This window comes from Petromyzon marinus, chromosome 3 (genome assembly GCF_048934315.1).
Source record: "Petromyzon marinus isolate PM22_M1 ecotype Great Lakes invasive population chromosome 3, UKy_Petmar_22M1.pri1.0, whole genome shotgun sequence".
Taxonomy (NCBI): domain Eukaryota; kingdom Metazoa; phylum Chordata; class Hyperoartia; order Petromyzontiformes; family Petromyzontidae; genus Petromyzon; species Petromyzon marinus.
The window spans coordinates 16,125,744-16,146,615 of NC_133669.1; the positions used below are offsets into that span (position 1 = coordinate 16,125,744).

At 46.6% G+C, this 20,872-nt stretch overlaps 2 protein-coding genes across 5 annotated transcripts in view; one reads left to right on the top strand and one right to left on the bottom strand.

The window, feature by feature from the left end:
- The first annotated feature begins 1,258 nt into the window (after nucleotides 1-1,258).
- SDHD (succinate dehydrogenase complex subunit D) lies at nucleotides 1,259-7,228 on the top strand. The gene is made up of 4 exons (XM_032976264.2): nucleotides 1,259-1,384; nucleotides 4,129-4,224; nucleotides 5,229-5,364; nucleotides 6,167-7,228. Exons 1-4 carry the CDS (start codon nucleotides 1,336-1,338, stop codon nucleotides 6,330-6,332), a joined length of 447 nt encoding a protein of 148 aa, XP_032832155.1. The 5' UTR covers nucleotides 1,259-1,335; the 3' UTR covers nucleotides 6,333-7,228.
- A 1,382-nt stretch (nucleotides 7,229-8,610) lies between these two features.
- LOC116955283 (protein Aster-A-like) overlaps nucleotides 8,611-20,872 on the bottom strand; it is a 33,293-nt gene continuing 21,031 nt past the window's right edge. For all 4 annotated transcript variants that reach the window (XM_032976284.2, XM_032976265.2, XM_076074944.1 and 1 more), the window contains exons 7-18: nucleotides 20,228-20,313; nucleotides 19,104-19,521; nucleotides 18,299-18,437; nucleotides 17,941-18,090; nucleotides 17,635-17,756; nucleotides 16,345-16,481; nucleotides 14,930-15,033; nucleotides 13,889-14,068; nucleotides 13,407-13,458; nucleotides 12,729-12,836; nucleotides 10,664-10,778; nucleotides 8,611-8,989 (exon numbers count right to left, since the gene is read on the bottom strand). In XM_032976284.2, coding sequence (XP_032832175.1) covers nucleotides 8,912-8,989; nucleotides 10,664-10,778; nucleotides 12,729-12,836; nucleotides 13,407-13,458; nucleotides 13,889-14,068; nucleotides 14,930-15,033; nucleotides 16,345-16,481; nucleotides 17,635-17,756; nucleotides 17,941-18,090; nucleotides 18,299-18,437; nucleotides 19,104-19,521; nucleotides 20,228-20,313 — 1,689 coding nt within the window. In that variant the 3' untranslated portion in view covers nucleotides 8,611-8,911. The remainder of the gene's footprint in view (nucleotides 8,990-10,663; nucleotides 10,779-12,728; nucleotides 12,837-13,406; nucleotides 13,459-13,888; nucleotides 14,069-14,929; nucleotides 15,034-16,344; nucleotides 16,482-17,634; nucleotides 17,757-17,940; nucleotides 18,091-18,298; nucleotides 18,438-19,103; nucleotides 19,522-20,227; nucleotides 20,314-20,872) is intronic.

The window sequence follows — 20,872 nt, forward strand, 5'->3', positions numbered from 1 at the left end:
GTTGTTGTTTTGTCTTCCCACTACGAAACAGAGCCGGGCCGCTGAGCCTCGTGCAGATTGTCTTGCGAGGCCAGAGTTTGGCAATTTTAGTTCCTGCAGCTCGGCAAGGCCAATAGTCAGTGGAAAACCACGAGGACGTTACCGTGACAGTCCAACGTTGCCTCGGCTCGTATCTCTTGAAACTGCCTGATGGGGTAAGAGTCTCCCCCTAGTGGTATTCTATTAGTCGGTGCACCTACTTCGAAGCGGTCTAGCGGTCTAACAATTAAGCGATTCATATTTACTACGAAAATGAGCCAAGAATGTGTCGCGCGCGTGACGTCACTCCACGTCTACCAGCCCCCCTTATTAATAATCATGAGCAGGTGACGTCCTCCACATGGACCCTCCCATTAATAATAATTAGTGGGTGACGTAACTCCACATGGGGGGCGGGGCGAGGCGCCTCCTCCCCCCTCCTCGGCGTCAACTCACAACCCTCACGTCACAGGCAGAACCCTCACGTCACGTGATCTCCGTAACGCTGTTGTTGAGACATCAAAGTAAAAAGGACGTCGTGATGAACAAGGGATTATAAACTTAAAATGATACAAGCCTGTGTCACCGCGCCCTTACAAATTGCACACGAATGTATGCAATGAATATATCACGTCGCGGTCTGCTTTTCGCTTGCAAATTTCAGATTAACTGCAACACACCCGTCCTTGGACGGGCAAAAGTCTAGTAATGTTATAAAGAGTATTGGTTTACCCGTATTCTTGTTCAGGGAAATCGAGTTTTCAGGTCCATACGGTGCACGGCCGTTTCAATACTGGGCAACAGCTAAAATGTGTCTATTTGTGTTTCGCACCTTGTGATGGGACTTTGTAGGACGAACGTTGAGATTTATAAGGGCACGGGGGTGACCAATAAGGTCTGAAATCGGTCTGTAAATTCCTTTTTGTCTGTTGATTACTTGTGCGACATTACATTGCAATGCTGCTGCGGGGCTGACAACTCAAGCAATTCGCTGCGCGCGCTGTAACATCGACTCAACTGTGCACGCGACAAACAAACTTTGATGGATGTTAGAGGTGAAGGGCAACCGACGAAGGGGGGTGTTGGATAGGGGACGGTGACTCCCCAATCGACGATTTACAGAGGGTCGACGTGGGGCTGGTGGGAGGGGGGGCGCGGTGGGAGGGGGGGGCACGGTGGGAGGGGGGAGTTTGGGGGGGCGCGGTGGGAGGGGGGCGGTCGGAGGGGGGGGGGCGCTGCAGGAGAGAGGGCGGTGACGTCAGAGCATCTGTGACGTCACGACGCCTTCCGGTGCCCGCGCCGGAGGTCAGGGACAAGATGGCTGCGCTCAGGCTGCTCCGTCCGCGCTCCGCGCTGCAGATTTCGCGTGAGTCTCTCCCCTCTCCCCTCTCCTCTCTCCGTCAACAACTCCCCTCACCGACCGTGCAACGGCAAGCACGGCGTCACCGACGGATGCTTCGTCCCGGTCGGAATCTCACGTCGCAGTGTCGAATTGTTCGCGAGTGAAGTAGAACGAGCGATGAGTTGGCCACGGTTTGAGGGGCTGCGCGCGTGTGGTTTGTGCGGCTCCAGTTGAGTGGCTTTGGATGTAGTCGCCGCGACGTGGACGACGGACCCGCTCCCCGTCTCGGCAACGTGGGGATTGCTCGCAGAGGTGGAGATTGGGCGCCGTTGGGAGAGAGAGAGAGAGATGTGTGTGTGTGTGGTGGGGGGTGACGCCGTGACTTTGAGGGTCGCTTGTGCCGTACGGAACGCGGTGATTGATGGTTGCGGTCACGCTGAGAAAATAATGCGGCACAGTAATACAGCGTGGACGCGTGTATGTGTGGTGGTGGTGTACATTGTTAAAGTTTCCCTGGATGGTAATTGCTGCCTTCCAAGTGGTGATGACGGCGAGGAGTAACAATGCAAGTTGTTAGTGTATGTACAGCACTCCTGATATGTGTGCAATGAAACACTCCCCCCCCCCCGACCCACATACTGGAGTTGGATTCCTGGTCACGGTCAAGAGACGTGGACTGTGGCTGGCAGGGAATGAGTTTTCTCGTCATGCACAGAGTTGATCAGTGGCGAGCGATGCTCGAACCACAGCGCATTGACTGGCGTGGTGAAGTATGGTCAAACAACCCCAGAACAAACACGACAGGAGGGGAAAGGCCTTCATCCAGCAATGCTTTGAAAAATGACTTTGCTTAATTTTAATGATATTAGCTATTGAATGGCCTATACTGAGTAATGCTTGTGTGCGTAAAATGCTATTTAAGTTTCCTTGTAACGCCTATTTATTTATGGTAAAGAGACGTGATGAAGAAAATGGTCACCGATCACCCATCATTACAACTGTACCGATGCATTCCCGCTCCTACTGTTAAATGTAAAAGCATAGGCAGAACAATAATATACAACTTAAAGTATTCGTTCGCCTCGTTGAGGAGAATATAAATAACGTAGATAAGCAGACGACATTTCTTCCGCACGTATCCGTTTCTGAACATAATTGTTTTTAATCTATGGTGCCACGCAAATTGATATGCATAACACACAATACTCATGATCGTTATTGTGGGGAATGCAGTGTGTAAATAAAATAAGATACGCAATGTCTCCTTTTAATATTCATTTCTTATTGCTGGGACTTTTAAGTCTTGCCTAAGTTTTTGAGCGATTCCCCTTTAATGCATAGATAAGAAGGGAGGGCTGCATCCTGCCAGCTTGTCCCCAAGTCACCCCACTGCCACCCTGTGTGCAGGCGAACACGTGCCTGGGGCGGTGCACGAACTTCCCGAACCCTCAAAACGTAAACCACATGGCCTAGTACACGTCATTCATCAGGTTTCGCAGCAGGCTGGCATTAGCAGAACATTACTTCTGTAAAGTCACGTAGAATGAGAATAAAATAATAAATTGATAAAATAAAATAACACAATAATATTCTCACGACGTTTCGGCCACAACACAAGCGGCCTTCATCAGGTGAAGGGGCGAGACTGTCTGGTAGGACAGCGCTGGAGTGAGAGAGCCACGTTCAGATCACGGCTTTTAAGCTGTGTGAGAGGAACAAAGAGCCCTCAAATTTCAGGGCTCTTTGTTCCTCTCACACAGCTTAAAAGCCGTGATCTGAACGTGGCTCTCTCACTCCAGCGCTGTCCTACCAGACAGTCTCGTCCCTTCACCTGATGAAGGCCGCTTGTGTTGTGGCCGAAACGTCGTGAGAATATTATTGTGTTATTTTATTTTATCAATTTATTATTTTATTCTCATTCTACGTGACTTTACCGAAAGAACCAAAGAAGATGAATCATTGCAGTCACGAAAGCTTTAAATTGAAAAATTACTTCTGTACTTGATTCAGAAAGCGTTTATTGCGTCCTCTTAACTATTTACCGTGTACTGCAACCAGGGGATTCAATTGTGTTCAAAGAGATTTTTTTATTGTGGTCCTAAAGAAATTGCCACATCGCTGTGAGGCTGTTATCCCTAATTGCTTTACCATGTTTATCGGACTCATCACATCTATATGGGGTTTACCATGGCCCCGAAGGATCTATCACAACCTGAGGGGGTTTCCTCCAAATGAACCTTATGGTGGTACCCCGGGGTACCATAGCACCCCGACTCTCGCATAATGTCCGTGATGCATTTTTAGTCTGTTGATGGCGATCCGGCAAGAGACTCATCTCGACGAGCTGTACACGATGCACCACCACGGTGCGTGCGAGCGTTCAGGGTTTCTGCGCAATCGTCCTCGCTGCGTTTCGACATCACGGAGTAGCACCGATTTCGGACTGATTGGTACCCCAGTCGCGGAGTTAAGTTACACCCCTGGTAAAAATAGTGTCCCAGGAATAAAATATTTAATTGCCTCGGCCATTTTGTATTATTTGGTACCCCGGGGTACCGCAATAAGGATCATATATGTAATAATTTACCTTTACACTTTGGAGCGCATCACATCCATATTGGATTCGTTATATATGTTGAACTTCTTTCACACCGTGCGTAGCCAACCGTGCTAATGGGAGTGGCTCATTTCATCCAGAGGACTCGACTTGAGGGGTTCATTATATATTTGTAATGTGGTGTCGTTTGTGTGATGTCCACAATGTACAGGGATATGCGTGCTGCGACACATTGGAGGAAGTGACCGATCGAATGGGACTGGGACTGCTGCGCTGCACACCACTCCACGTGCACATGGAGCACTAGGTATCAGCACCAGCAGACGCACACCATGCCACGTAGCCACGCTCTGTGTATGCCACACACGCTGTGCACACAGCATCATATATACTGCACACCAACCCACGTCACACTCCATACCAAACCACATCGATCCATACATACCACATCACAGCTTCACTCCATAGGCAACCGATCACTTAACATGCTTGCATTGTTGGTCGTATTTTGTCTGTGAAATATTTCATTCACTTTCTCACTGGCAGCATGGATTCAACATCAGTATTGTTATTATTAAGATTGATGGTAACTTTGTTATCTTTAATATCTATTTCTATGGAACAATGTTTCACAGTGGCTGGAAGTGCAATTCCATGGTCATCCCCATTTTCTTGAAATCATGAATAGGAATAATTTAGTACCAACTTTTAAATCAATCGCAATTCTTTGCAAGTGAGATGCAACATACTACTAAATCCACCTATATTTCCACATTATTGTGCATGTTTGCATCTTGATGACTCACAATGATCAACTGAATTTTCCTTATCCATGATGCACGCAGATACTAGCAAGAGTTTACCGCCTACCACGACCACTTTGCAGCAATGCCTCTTTAGCCACACAAAAATGAGATAACAGGAAATGTTCCACGGGTTATAGGATGGTTCATGGATTGGCCTGGGCTCGTATACATAAGGAGTCATGTCCCAGAAGGACAATGTGAAAAGAGGAAAAGTCAGAGCTTGAAATAGGGAAATATGAAACGTTAATTATCAAGCTCATTGTATGTATGTTGAACCTTTGCACTGTACGTGGCCAACCATGCTGCGACCATCTGCGGGGAGATGTTGAAATGAAATTTAAACTATTAAACATGGATTGTAAAATGTCCCAAGTGTGGGTTATCTCACCCCTGAGCGGAGGTGGGTGAGTGTACAGGTCATTGTAACCCATTGTTAGAAATGCCCATGAACACAGTATCGTATCATGACATGAGGATTGTGCCGCTGGTGATGTTAACGTTTTAGGGTCAGCGTCTGCTCACTGGTCAGCAGAGCGGGTGGTGAGCATCGCAGCCTTCACCCTCATCCCAGCTGCTGTGGCTTTCCCTGGTGGTGTCACGGACTACGCCATCGCTGCCACGCTCACCCTGCACTCGCACTGGTGGGAATGCAAACTCCCTGCACTTACCCTTCACCCAGTAGTGGGTGCACACTTATTGTACTCTCCCTGCACGTGTTGTACATTATGCCAATGTAGACACAGTGGTCCCCCCTCAACTCCAACCACTCTCTACAACATGAGGAATGCAATCATTGTTTAAATACATTTGGTGATGCTGTGTAGACAGTGGTACAAAGGCATACATAAACAACAACATAATTTGTGAATAGCACTACCATAAAATAAAAATGTATCGTAGTTAATATTTTGGGTGGTGACCCAAAGTATCTCTGCTATGAAAAAGGGGCATTTCCCAAAACAGTCTGATACATTATCCTTTAAAGGCAGTTTTTAAAAAAAATATGGTTAAAATCGAGTTTCTCATCAAACTTTTAAACTATTAGTGAACAGTCCAGGCCACTGAGCCTATGTAAGTATTACCGTGAGCAAGTAATTTTTTTTGTGATCTTTCACTTATTTTTTGTGATCTTCGTGACAAATTAAACATTCACCGTTTACCTTAATTCTCACTCAGGATTACACAAAGCATACCTGTCAACCCATACGGTTTACCAATATTCTTGTACAGGGAAATATAATTTTTAAAAAGTATTTTTTTTGTGTTTCTCCCTTGTGATGGGACTTTGTAGGATGAACGTTGAGATTTATAAGGGCAACGGGTGACCAATAAGGTCTGAATTGGTCTGTAATAAGATAGGCACTGATAATGGATTGACAGATATGTGAAAGCCTGTCAGGTATTGTAGCCTAATTGCTCTGTGACCGCTACTCTTGTTCCCAGGGGCCTAGGCCAGGTGATCACGGACTACGTGCACGGGAAGGCGACGCTGGGCGCGGCGCGTGTCGGCCTCGCCTCGATTTCTGCAGTCACGTTTGCCGGCCTCTGCTACTTCAACTACCACGATGTGGGAATCTGCAAGGCTGTGGCAATGCTCTGGAGCCTTTAATCACACGCATACACCAGCTCTCAAGAGCCTCTCCTCTAAACAAGGGACTTATTTAATGACATTGGATGATGAAAACTTAATATCTAGAAGAAATAATAGTAACTCTTGATTGTGTGGGATAAAGGGAGTTGGGCAGCCCAGAAACTAAAACACAGATCATACTAAACATGTAAATTAGGGTAGTAAAACAATGTTTACCTACGTCGAATGTATCTTCTGCTTTACTTCTTAATGTTGCTGCTGGTCATGTGGGTACTGAGTCACCAACCCCTTGATGAGTGCGGAGCAGCCAACAAACAAGTGCATGTGTAGGTATTCAATTTTCACAAGCAGGGTTAATCCAAAACCCAGATAATTTGCCCACGAATAATCGAGAGTTAACTAATTATAAAACTTGCCTTACGAATATTTTCTTGGATTGATGTCAAAAACATATGGTCTGTACATCGTGTCAATTGTAGTCAACTTTTCAAAATTTTAAGGATTGCTGGAATGTACGATTACCTTAAACGTTTGAACAATAAACCTATTATAGTATGAACAGTGCATACATTATACTCACAGTACAATTAACAGTCATTTATCACCTGTACGATTAGGTTGCCTCGGCAGTGAATGGACTGCACAATTATACCTCAACCTGGTTTATCCATTGGCGGAAACCAATTGCAGAAATGTGGCCATACCGTCCTTAATATTGGTGAAATCTGCCTCTACCGACGCTTCATTTGTTCCACAGCATGTCCACTGTATGTCATGCATTTTGCATCATGCATTGTTCTAGGATTTGAGTACAATGCTGTAATATAGAGCTGCTGTATTATAAGTGTAAAGCTACTCTCCTGGCCAATGAAGGTAATGCATTCAGATAAAAATACATGTATGCAAATGTTTGATATGTTGGCTCTGACTGGTTGCTTTTAAAAGTACGTTATAATCGCACAGTCTTAAGTGTGCCTCTGACCAAATCACCTTATATATGCCTCTCGTCGGATCTCGGAAGCTAAGCCTGGTTGAACATGGACAGTGCTTGGGAGGGTGAAAACGATGTTAAAATAAGCAGCTGTGTCATCAGGATGGCAAATACATCATACTGTTCTTAAATTTGCATCACTCCTTAAGCCCAGATTGACCAGTCGGGGTGAAACAACTGTATTATCATAAAGTTATCTTATAAAGACAAGTTTAACACGTCGGCTTTCACGACCAATATCCAGAGGTTTTTTTTGGGTTAGATCGTGTAAATGTCGTTACAACCACCAACAGTCAACTAGTAAGGGTTGTCACGTAAACAGAACATGCCAATTCGTCACTAGTACAGCACACCGGTGTGTTGGAGAGCCAAGCCACAACATTTACAATCCGAGTACGACGTTTTGCCAGTAATTACAACTAGCCTCATCAGGCGACAGCCAGATTTGTGGAGAAGTCTTAACAGTTTCGTGCCTTATATAGAAGCGTAGACTACGCTTCTGCGCTCTTGCACCAAGTGGGTGGGGGGGGGTACAGGATTAACTGCACGTGTGGTAAATGTTATGTTGAGCAAACAGGACGAATGATCAGCACGAGACTAAAAGAATAAATATTAAATTCTCCCAAATACAACTGTCAGCAGTAGCAGAACACACCTGCCAACAAGGACACTCAATTGATTTTGATAATGTTGATGTTCTGTGCAAAACTAGCTACTACTGGCCAAGACTAGAGAATCTATCAAAATTGAAAGAAATAAAAATAATTTTAACCGTTCTGATAGCTTCCAACTTAGTGCGGCGTGGAAGCGAATCATCAAATAATACATTGTTTAAATGCATGCCTATAAAGGTGAGCATACTTCAATAGGGATTACCGTTGGAAAGGCTATTTTTAATAGACAGGAAGGACGAGATCAAAGGTCTCGCATTACGCGATCTAATCCAAAAAAAACTTATTGAAGACAGATAAGGTTAAAAGATAAACTTGATTTGAGGCTTTCGTGACTGCAGGAATCCATACTCTTTGGTTCTTTCGGTAAAGTCATGTAGGTATAAAATAAATCACGACGTTTCGGGTGCAACACAAGCGTCCGTCATCAGGTGCTTTCCCACCTGATGACAGACGCTTGTGTTGCGCCCGAATCGTGATTTATTTGATACCTACGTGACTTTACCGAAAGAACCAAAGATAAACTGGTCAGGTAAAAGCAGCACCTCATTTTGAGAGAGAAACATGGATACATGGGGGAAATAATTTGATATTCAAATGAATCAATCAGAAAAGACGATGGATAACACAATCGTTGCCACAAAAGTGTAACTTTAAATAAGATCAGTAACGCAGTATAACAGCACAAGAGGTGTCACATGCTGCTGGTAAAGTGCTGATACACACAAAAAACTTAACCCCTCCCACTTCCACATGCAAGCCCACAAAAACCCACACAACACTACATAACTATATCTCAACTGCACGGCACCAACATAAATACGACAATCAACCAAGGGAAATGAGGAAAACGTGGTGTAAACAGTGCACGATGGTGCACATTCTTGTGTGGTCCCCCTGATATGAAGTGCATAGTATGGATGTACAGAGGATGTTCATGGAGCTTGTGTGTGCAATGCACTGCTGTTGTTCATCAGAGAATCCTTCTGCAGTCCAGCGAGCCACAGCTTCATCTGAAACAACAGACAAGGAGAATGCATGCTATGTAGAAACAATGGTGGAAACAGACAGTGCAGAGTCAACATAACTCCCAGTTCAAACGATTGATCGGGCAGCACTCCTCTCCGTTGTTAGCCTCAAGCCATTGGTGAAAATAAAAATTAAAAAAATCCCTGATGAAGGAGGTTGGTCCGAACTAGACAACTACTTTTGTGCCTTTCCACAAAGTGGTGCCTATCATTCTCATCATTACCAGCCATACTATATTCAGTGCCAAATGAAGGCCTCCCCAGGCCGTTGCTATCCCTCAGTCATGCTATGCTACGTCTACCACCTGCACACCAGCTTATTTCATTGCTCCATCTCCATGGTAACATGCTGTTGGATATGTTCCCTCCACTTGCTGCTACTCCATTGTTAGTCTCACCCACCAGCCATGGTCTTTTTGAACCATAATTTATCCTGGCCATGTCCATTTTTCTTTACTGTCAATGTCTCCGATATGTGTATGTTCTCTAATCCATGTGTTCCTCTTTCTGTAATTCCAAGCGTGCATCTCTCCATGCTTTGTGCACTTTTGAGCTGTTCCATTTGTCGATGTTCATGTAATGCATCTGTATGTCATAGCAGATAATATACATTGATTAAAATATGTATCTAGGCACACTGATATGCTGCTTTCATTATCAACACTTGAAAGGAATTGATTATAGTGTAGACCACCTTCCAAGATTTGAACTCATGACTTGATACCAAGGCAGTGCTTTAACCATAATGGTCACCTGGCCTTCATAGTGAAATATCCTGAGGTAGTGTATTCCATTTTCCTTTGCCAGCCAATGAGCAAAAACCAACCACCTCTGCCACACGATAATTATAAACACCACTTAAAACATTTGACCTGTGCCAGTACAAGGCCAGCACAGCACAGGTAGATTTCCACTGATATTTGGCTATGCAAAGCCTAAACCTTAGCTGTGTTACAGTGGCCTCACAAGATTTCTGAATCTGGGGCCAAGCCATGTTAGGGGCAGGGCTAACAACAAAATCCATCTGATTTCATCATATCTGAAAGACACGGCATCGCATCATCTACATCTTGCTGTTACGAATTGTGCATCACGTAAGGCTTACTGATGCGCGGTGCACTCGCTCAGCACTGCTCGGATGTGGAAGATGGATAAATATCTAACTGCTGTAACCCACGCTATAGCACCGAAAACCAGAAGAAGTCCCGTGACTCATCTCCCTCACATGTGGTCCATCGAGGTTTTGCATTGTCTCAGCCACTGCCATCATCGTCATGAACCATGATCTATTCCCTTCTGGATGAATACCTCCCCAAACTGTCACCATCCACCACGGTGCCATGATGTGGCAATACATCAAACTCCTGCACAGGAACTGATCTCATCCACTGTGAATGAGGATAAGTCATTGACCAACATGTTTAGAGCCTCTTACATGGCAAGGAACCAATCAATGTATCCACAGCTTGTAGCACCATCACAAGGCCTTGCCATTCGTGTCCATGCACAGAGGATAACTCCATCGCACTGGTGTGTGCCCGTGTATATGTAACCATACAGACAAACCTGGCATTCACAATAGCGCAGTTACAAATCCAACTTGTGCACTAGCCACCTTTTATGGCTGTGTTCAGGGCACGTGTGTGTGTGTTTGGTCACCTTGTCCAGTACGGCAAGGCTGGTTCTCAGGATTTCATTCCATTTCTGAACCTCGGCACGGCGGACCTTTCCTCGGTGCAGCTCCAGCCAATCCCAGTCCACACTGCCAGCAGCACTGCACTCACAATCACAGCACATGGACACAATCACACAACACATGGACACAATCACACAGCACATGGACACAGAGCACATGGACACAATCACACAGCACATGGACACACACAGCACATGGACACAATCACACAGCACATGGACACACACAGCACATGGACACAATCACACAGCACATGGACACAATCACAGCACATGGACACAATCACACAGCACATGGACACACAGCACATGGACACAATCACACAGCACATGGACACACAGCACATGGACACAATCACACTGCACATGGACACAATCACACAGCACATGGACACACAGCACATGGACACACACAGCACATGGACACAATCACACAGCACATGGACACAATCACACAGCACATGGACACAATCACACAGCACATGGACACACACAGCACATGGACACAATCACACAGCACATGGACACACACAGCACATGGACACACACAGCACATGGACACAATCACACTGCACATGGACACAATCACACAGCACATGGACACAATCACACAGCACATGGACACACAGCACATGGACACACACAGCACATGGACACACACAGCACATGGACACAATCACACAGCACATGGACACACACAGCACATGGACACAATCACACAGCACATGGACACACACAGCACATGGACACACAGCACATGGACACACACAGCACATGGACACAATCACACAGCACATGGACACAATCACACAGCACATGGACACACAGCACATGGACACACACAGCACATGGACACAATCACACAGCACATGGACACAATCACACAGCACATGGACACAATCACAGCACATGGATACATAGCACATGGACACAATCACACAACACATGGACACACAGCACATGGACACAATCACACAGCACATGGACACACACAGCACATGGACACAATCACACAGCACATGGACACAATCACACAACACATGGACACAATCACACAGCACATGGACACACACAGCACATGGACACACACAGCACATGGACACAATCACAGCACATGGACACAATCACACAGCACATGGACACAGCACATGGACACACACAGCACATGGACACAATCACACAGCACATGGACACAATCACACAGCACATGGACACAATCACAGCACATGGACACACACAGCACATGGACACAATCACAGCACATGGAACATACACAGCACATGGACACAATCACACAGCACATGGACACAATCACAGCACATGGATACATAGCACATGGACACAATCACAGCACATGGAACATACACAGCACATGGACACAATCGCACAACACATGGACACAATACATTGACAGCACACACAATCACAAAAACATTTGGAGACAGCACAGACACAGAGCACATGGACACACAGCACATGGGTAAAATCACACAGCACATGGACACACAGCACTTGGATACAAGAACATCAACCTGCACACACAAGGAGTTGCATTCAGATGCACAAACTCTAATTGTTTTTATATAGCACTGTACAGAAATTGCATATTTATTTGGAGGGGTGGTCACTTTTAGGCAGAGAAAGAAAATGAGAGTATTGAGACTGAAGTTGAACAGGGGAAGGGAGTCAACAGCACATATCGGGGGAGGGGTGTTCCAAACAACAGGGGCAGCAGAAGAGAATGAACAACTTTCCATTGGGCAAAGGTTGCCTGGGGTCTTAAATAGAAAGCCATGGTTGCTGGAACTGAGGATGAGAGGGGAGGTAGGGGAGTGTGTAGCGGGAATGAAGAGTGAGTTGAGAGGGGAGGGATAAGCAGGGGCGAGTCCACGGAAGAGCTTGAAAGACGGTTAGTACGATCTTGAAATTAATCCAGGACTGGACGTTGGATCCAGTGGAGGGATTGGAGCATTATTGCGATGTGGTCTAGTGCCGTAAGCTCAGCACAGGGAGTGTGTGCTGCACATACCTCTCCCGTGTGCCCAGGGCATGCCAAGCAGACAGACGGTGTGCGGTGTGCTCCAGTGCTCGGAGCTTGTAGAATAGCACGGCATTAAGGCACACCAGCATCAGCAGCCTGCACACCGTACACACCATGCAAAATGCAGTCTGCTACACCGTGACAAGCCACCAGGGAGGCAACACTCTACAGGCTGCACCACAATGTATGCAGAACCAGTACGCAACACAAAGACACCACACATGAAGCACATTAGATCCTCCTCAAGACCTCACTTAAATTGGGGTGGATAGTTTTTTTGAACAGGTGGTATCATAATTAATAGTGAAAATATAATATAATTTTTACGGTCCTTTGTCATTTCACTACTGGATGAAGGTCTTCCGATACTGTGTCGGTCATGGGGGTTGTTTTATCGTACTTCACCATGTAAGTCAGTGCAGAGATGTAAGAGAGAAACCCAAGACCAGTTCAGATATTACTCGCCACTCTTGTTAGCTGTAGTCTGAACCTGAATTCAGGCCACTGGGTTCATAAAACAGTGCATTAACCACTGAACCACTGCTCTTCCATGCGGCATATACTGAAATAATGTTACTGGGGTCGTGGTGCAAATTGTTGCGTGTAAACTGGAGTGACAACACTGGTCTTGCAAGCTGTGTTGGGTTCATACTGATGATTACTTACACAACTGCTACAACAAAAAGCAGACGCGATATCCCAGTGTCGGCGCCAACACCTATGGACAGACACATTGCGCATCGCACCGCACCACACCACAACAAGATCCACAACGTGCCACAACCACAAAATACCGTCTGTTAGCGACAATAGACAAAAAAAATGCGCCACGTCTTGGTGCAGATGTTATGTGGACAGTGGGTAATAGTACAGTGTAAGGATTTTTTTATTGCATAAGGCCAGATTGACAACAACTCAGAGGTTTAAGTCCGGATCAGTAAATGAAATTGATTTAGTTGATGTGCAGTCGACGGTTTCAATGTGTCTGTTGGTTTTCGGAGTTCACTGGTGGCTCGCTATGTTGTCCATGGACAGGTCAGGTGGCTACGACAAGGCATTCTGGCATTTCTTTGAGTTTCCGCTTGTCAGCGTTGTGGCGTTGTGGAGGGGAACGTGGTGCCCGGTGCGTACGACCAGTGCATTGTTACCGGCGGTCTTGCCGCGGTCCCCATGGCTGGCACGTGGTGCGGCATGGTGTACGTTGTTGGAAGTGGCGCCACCATCCCCGGCTCCGCGGGCGTCGCGACGCCGGTTCTGTGTGCGCTGTCTCAGCTCAGTTGGGTGCGGCTGCGCGTGCCTGCTGGCCTCCTCACGCAACAACTCCGAATCTAGAAAGACAAAGATCCCCCGTATAACCTTAGCAGACTGTTGGGGGAAAATGCTGCTAAGCGAGCACCTATGAAGGCCGGCACGGCACACGAGGGATTGGGTGGCCAGCACCATGCCCGGCCGGCCGCCTTTGTCTCATTTTAGGCTGAGTCGACCTAGGTCAGGTCCAGGACCAGTTCAGATAATCGTCACTGGTGTTGGCCCTGAGCAGAAATCAAACCCGGGTCGCCGGGTTCATAGCGCAAGACGCTAACCGCTACAGAGTGGGATAACGGAAGTGTGTCCAGGTAATTTGTCCACCGCAGAACTAATGCCATGCTGCTGATGGTACTATGCACGCAGATGACGCAGTAATGCAAACAATATCATGCACACAAATTGATAAACACATGCACACTTATCCAGCACTCGAAGGCTCCATCTCGTTGGACGCCATTTAATTAACCGTGTCATTATCCCTGCCTAGCCCAACTGACCCCAAGCTGGATTAAGATATTCTGAGCCCAGCATAGCACAGTTTGGCTCCAGCTTAGTTTAGTAAATATAAAGTGTAAAACGACCCCATACCATGATATCACACTGGCTGGGCACGAATGTGCCAGTGATCACACATGTAACCCTTAGCAGACTGTTGGGGTAAGGCGATTAAAACATGTGCATTCACATATATATGCACAAAGGCAAAGATCCACCCTGTATATTCTGCACAGGCTTTTGAGGCAATGTCAACATGAGAAGCATTATGTGGGAGATGGAGCCTCACTTTGCAAACACCCTGCCCACACGGCACCGATCACACCACAACTCACACACACATACACCGAGGTGCACGCCGCCGCGCCACACCCAGAAGTACGTACCAAGAAGAGCGAAGTACTCAGCGAGGCCGGTGGAAGAGCTCTTGTCGATGAGCGCCTTCACAGGACCCCAGGGTTGCTTACGGAAGCACACCTCCCATGAGATCCTGCACACACACATACACACACGTTCACAATGTAGCCCACGTAACCCTTGTGAAAGAGGAAATGCTGTTTCACGTGTCTCAATGGGTTCATTTAATCTCTTGGTTAGCTAAAGGTTATGTTTCAAACAACACTCACAATTGTGTAAGAGGCACCCCGCCTTTGTGCATTTTGGAAAAAAAACACCAGCGCTGAAGTGCACCGTGGTCGTCTTATCTTCGATCACCATCAATGCACTGCACAAAGACGGAGTGCATTTTGTACACGTTTCTGTGTTCTTTTGAACTTGTGTTTTTTTCGGCCTGCACTATCATTCTGTTCATCTCGGCATTTACATATTTGTTTCAATAAAGCATACAATAACAACAACACATCACAAAGACCGTGCTGCTGAGCAGCACACACCCACAGCAATAGCCAATGACATTTAGAGATGTCACCACAGCAAATGTGCTGCACTTTGAGGGCACGTGAAGTATAGAAGGCTCGTTGGCAGGTCACGGGGCAGGCCCAAGTGTTACGGGTGAAGTGTTAAGGGTGAAGATCCCCACTGTACCACACATAGCACCCATAGCACGCACTCATAGCACGCACCGCACCACACCAGACACCGTCTCCCATTAAAATATTGCAACTCCCTCACGGGGTTACAAATAGGACTCCATTCCCATAATCTACGCACAAAACCAGAGACATTTTCTAAAACGTAATATGTACAGCCCTTTTGGCAAGCCACTGCTGGATGAAGGCCTCCCATGTCAGTCAAGGGAGTTGTCAGACCGTATTTCACCGAGCTGGTAGGTGCAGTTGAAAAAATGGGTGAGCAGGACCAGTTCAAATGCACATCTGACCCGCCCCGACTGGACAACTGTGCAAAAGAGCTCCATAGTTCATCAGATTCCTCCAATCTAAATCAAGAGTCTGATTCTGGTAAGTCATAGGAACCAGCCAATGTAACGTTCCCCAGTTTACTCTGCCACTACTATCAGAACGGATATAGTGCCGAGCCCTTGTTAACCCAGGATCGCCTCACCAGTCTCGTGACTTTCTCTGAGGGTCCTGCCAAGTTTACACATTGGGAGCGATGATTGCTTTGTGTATTCCAATTGAGTAATTTGCCGTAGTAAAATGTTTATTTTGGCAAATTTGGACCACGACTACACCAGCACACAATAGCCTGCTCTTGTAAATGACGTCACAGGATCCTTAACTTCCACTGTGAAGCAGCAGACGGAAGGCCCCTCTTCCAGCAGCAGATTGATCACTTATGATGATGATAAAGGGACAGTGTGAATAATGGTAGCCACGGTTACCGCAGACGGGTGGTGTGGCTGCTGAGTCTCTGCAGGAGGAAGTGGTTGCGGTTGAAGAAGTACTCGCTGTAAGGGACATCGTGAGTGGCCACCTCTGAGACCACCACTAACCAATCGGATGACTCCTTGTTCATAATCTGCCACATGAAAAAACACATTTTAATAACGTTCTGGGACACAGGACTCCACTTTTTTATCCCACATGGCCTCTCGGGCTGTTTGGGAGCCCTGGATGTTGAACAGTTCCCAATAGAAATATGAAGGTAATGTTAAATAATAATATACAGCCCTTTGTCAATACACTGCTGCTTGGAGGTTTGGCGTTGGCTTGGATCGGTAACTAGCCAGTGGAAAGCCACCTGTATAGTGAGGGCCCTGTGCTGACATGGCTCGGACATGCCAGTGGAAAAGGCTGAGCCCATCCAGGTCCAGGTGTGTCCAATGAGAGCCAAATTAAACCAGAGCAGCAGAACCAGACTCATAGAGCCCAGTGGAATACATCACAGTCTTGCTTGACTCTACATTACGCTGTCCTTGTAAATGTACAGACATGTTGTCAATCTGCTGCAGGATGAGGGCCTTCAAGCCGTGTGGGTCATGGGGATTATTTGAGTATATTGAACCATGTTGGTCAGTGTAGATTATATTCTTAGTTCCTTTGGTAAAGTCACGTTGAAGGGAATTACTGCAGTCACGAAAGCTTTAAATCAGTGTAGATTAGTGAAGGGGGGAGTGGTGGACACACCAGGACTGGTTAATATATTTTGGCTAACCATCGAATAAAGACAGTCACTGCATCGCGCACTTTCAGATGCGCTTCTGCTACCGTCTAAAACGCTCTTCCTTCCAATATTAGGAAGCCACTGGAGCTATGCACTTTTAAAGCTAGATTGAAAACGTATTTATTTAGAGCTGCTTTTTGTGTTTAGTTTGTTGTCCTTCCTCCGCACCCCAGATCAGCATGGTTAATTACGTACGGTGCGACAGAAGTTCAACATACATACACATCACGGATGTTTGTCGTGGCCAGGATAGACCTGAGTCGAACTAATGCACCACCACTCCCATCCCAGAGGTATATATTAAGGCTAATATCAATTTGTTTTGTAACAATTTTGTCTTGCATTGAAGTGGGGAATGGGGCATTAGCAATGATATCTGTTGTCGCTATCGTGCCATTTTTTCATACCATGCCACCCGTGCTCTGCGCACATGCCGTGCCATGCGTGTCGCGTACGTTGCTTGCCACGCTTTGCCACGAGTGCTGTGCGCCATCGCGCAAGGTCTCACCTGCACCTCGGTGGCACTCGAGGATTTGGGAGTGAAGGGTCCGCCATTGAGGTTGATGGTGTAGGTGAGAGAGCGCTGCTCAGTGCCAGGCTTGGTCTGCTCCCATGGTTTACACACCACATCTAGAAGGGGTACCACAAAAGTTCAAGTTTATTTTGTTGAAGCATGTGAGAATGCAAGAGACCAGGATAGTCACAGGGAACACCATACACTCCGCCATGCACAACACAGTGTATATACCCGATTATAAAAAAGATATAATTCAGTGCATGCTGTGTGTGTTGAGTGAATTGCTACGTCAGATACCAGTGATTTTACGAGCCAGAAGGAAGCGCCGCATGAACAAGGAGTCGGAGAACAGCAGCTTTTCGAGTTTCTCCGTTCCTACACACACCTCGCGGTCGATGCACACCTGGCCCGGTGGCAACGTATGGGGCTTTCTGTCCGCACCATCACCTGCACATATCCAATGCACATCCCATAGGCACTCCAAGATTCTCCAAATAGCGACCATACTACCCACACACACACCAGACACCATGCCAACCACACACACCAGATACTATTCCATCTACACACACCAGATACCGTGCCAACCACACACACCAGACACTATGCCATCTACCTCATGCCAAGCACCACGTTCCCCAGGTAGCTGAATCACCTGCAGGGGTACCCTCAGAGGCATCGCTGTCGTCCGTGGAGGGATTTGTTCCAGGGCCCAGCTCAGGGGAGGGATAATCCCGCCTCTGTGGTTCAGGGGTCATTTCTCTTCCCAACATTGACATGGTCAGACCATCCACCTGCACACCATCACAAGCACCAGAACCTCAAGCCATGGCTGCACTCATTATTTTGGGAATCATCAGTGCAATAAAGCCATCACTGCCTACTGCTATCCTGTGTCTCATGGGCTTTGTGTAGACAGCCACCCCCTGATCACTGTGGGGACAATTTGGCACTGCCTACGGGCGATAATAAACCAATTACTGTAAAAGACATTGTTTCATATAAATGATTGTTGTTGTTGCTATTGTTATTTGCACATTACGTCCACCCTGCAGTGTCCTGTAACTGCCGCCACTGCCGACGGTCTTGGGGGTGGTTGTCCGTGTAACAGAGCTGCTTAGCTCAATGGGGCATTGCCAGCTGATATAATAAAGTCTGAGTCTGTAACTCATCACTATGATCTGATGAGTTTCTCATCATTTACATAAAATGCTAAGATTGCATTAAAGTTAGAATTCGTTGAAAGTTTAAATACTTGCCTACATTTACACAATGCCATGAAATGTGCAATAGAACCCTCACTAGAATTTCTCAACCCCTAGTCAGAAATGAAAAAGCACGACACAATGGCAAGAGCAAAATTGGAACATAAGCAAAAATTTCAGATTCATAGCGGTACAGTGCACTCATCACGATACCACCAGTCCACTCGTCAGGTCACTCACACATGCTCTCTCTACCTGCGAGAGATCTCCTCTGCTGCCATGTGGAGAGGTGGACGCCAGGTGTGTTGGTGGCGCTCGTGGAGATCCCATGCTGATGTCTGGCGTGGCAGCCCTGTCGGGCGTACGCGTCCCATGTGGAGCGTGCGCAGAAGAGCTCGGCGTGTTCGGGGTGACCGCGGCGCGGACAGGGCGTGAGCTGCCGGGCGTGTAAGGGGTGTGTGGTGTGTCGGGCGTGTGGGGTGTGTGGGGAGTGTTGGGAGTGTGGGGTGTGCGTGGAGATGCTGCGGTTTGCAAGGGCTGCCCATTGTCAGGGCTGCGGGGTGAGCGTACGGTGACCGGCGCTAGTGCGGTGCGCGTGGTTTCGGCCGTGCGAGGAGTGCGTGGACTCAGTTCAGGGGCTGAATTTGAGGCTTCCTCAGGTTCATCGCCAACACTACACAAAAAAGACAAAGATTCCCCGTATAGCCTTCAACAGACTTTTGGGGCATGTGTTGGAAAGCGAGCACTTATTGTTGGATTTGGAGTGAAATTTGAACGCTACACACACGAACATTAATTCCCCATGGTTACCATCAAAATCATCATTACAATTATCATCATCTCCCACACAACCAGTACGAGGTTGCACCTTGAATTTAACTCCAGATGCCAGTGCATTTAGAAGAAGGCTGTCACTTGAAGTGCACAGACATAATTTTGATGACCAGCCAACTCTATCAGTGTACTTATAATTGCTGTCATTAAAGCTGGGCTAGCCATGAGCCTGACATTTAGCATGACCACAAGCCAAATTGAAATTCAAACTGTACAGCCCTTTGTCAATCCACTCCTAGATAAGGGGCTCTCCCTACAGAGCGCAACAAAGATGTGAGAGCATAAAAGTATGGTACAATAATGGATTTTGCGGCAATGTCCTCTACTACCGACAAGGTAGCCGTGTAAGTCATAACACCTGTTATGCATGTCAGTCACCCAATCCGAGAATTATCCAGGCTCAATTCTGCTTAGCTTCCAGAACTGGTGACATCAGGAGCTTCCGTGTGATTTGGTCACAAGCAACAGGACTTGCCTGAAGCTGATTGAATGTGAATGTGTGTATGGCTGTGGGTATATGTGTGGGTTTGTGTGTTTGCACGCACGCGTGTTCATCTCCTTCCGAGTGTAGCGTTGAGTCACTTCCGTACGCCTGTTGCACATACTGCAAGAACTCCCGACTATCCAGTGTCTGATCGCAAACATACACACAACACACACCAGCATACCTTAGCCTATCTTCACATTCCACTCATTTAAGTTTATTTTGAATTATTACATGTATATTCCCCAAGTGAGATTAACAGTTTGATCCGTCAGGTCGCCCTAGTTATTCCTGCCGGTGTATTAACAGTACAAATACATGTCGTGTGCTTCACAGTGGACGTTAAATATCTCATGACGTCATTCACAATGAGGAGACCACTGTGTTCGAGTTTGTTTGATTTGTTACACAGATGATCCCGTTTAACCAGCTTCCAGGCTAGTTTATAAGGGAGGTCCGTGGTGCGTGAGCACAGCAGGAAAATACACAAAAGCCAAAAACAGTAATATTGCAGAGAAAGGCATCATCGTCCATATTTGCCAAATAAAAAAAATTACACGCAATTTGCTCAATGGGGATTACACATTGCTTGCAACTGGAATACCATATGAATCTGTGAGGTATTTTTCCTTCATGATGTTTGTGAATTGTGAGAATTGTGCGAATACCAAATGTACAACATTATCATTCAATGTATATAGCTCCT

Bases quoted from the DNA above. Each gene is read 5' to 3' on its own strand.
- SDHD (XM_032976264.2), top strand. From the start codon at position 1,336: ATGGCTGCGCTCAGGCTGCTCCGTCCGCGCTCCGCGCTGCAGATTTCG. The intron at 1,385-4,128 runs GTGAGTCTCTCC...CACAATGTACAG, and splicing joins CTCCGCGCTGCAGATTTCGC to GGATATGCGTGCTGCGACAC. The intron at 5,365-6,166 runs GTGGGAATGCAA...TCTTGTTCCCAG, and splicing joins CTCACCCTGCACTCGCACTG to GGGCCTAGGCCAGGTGATCA.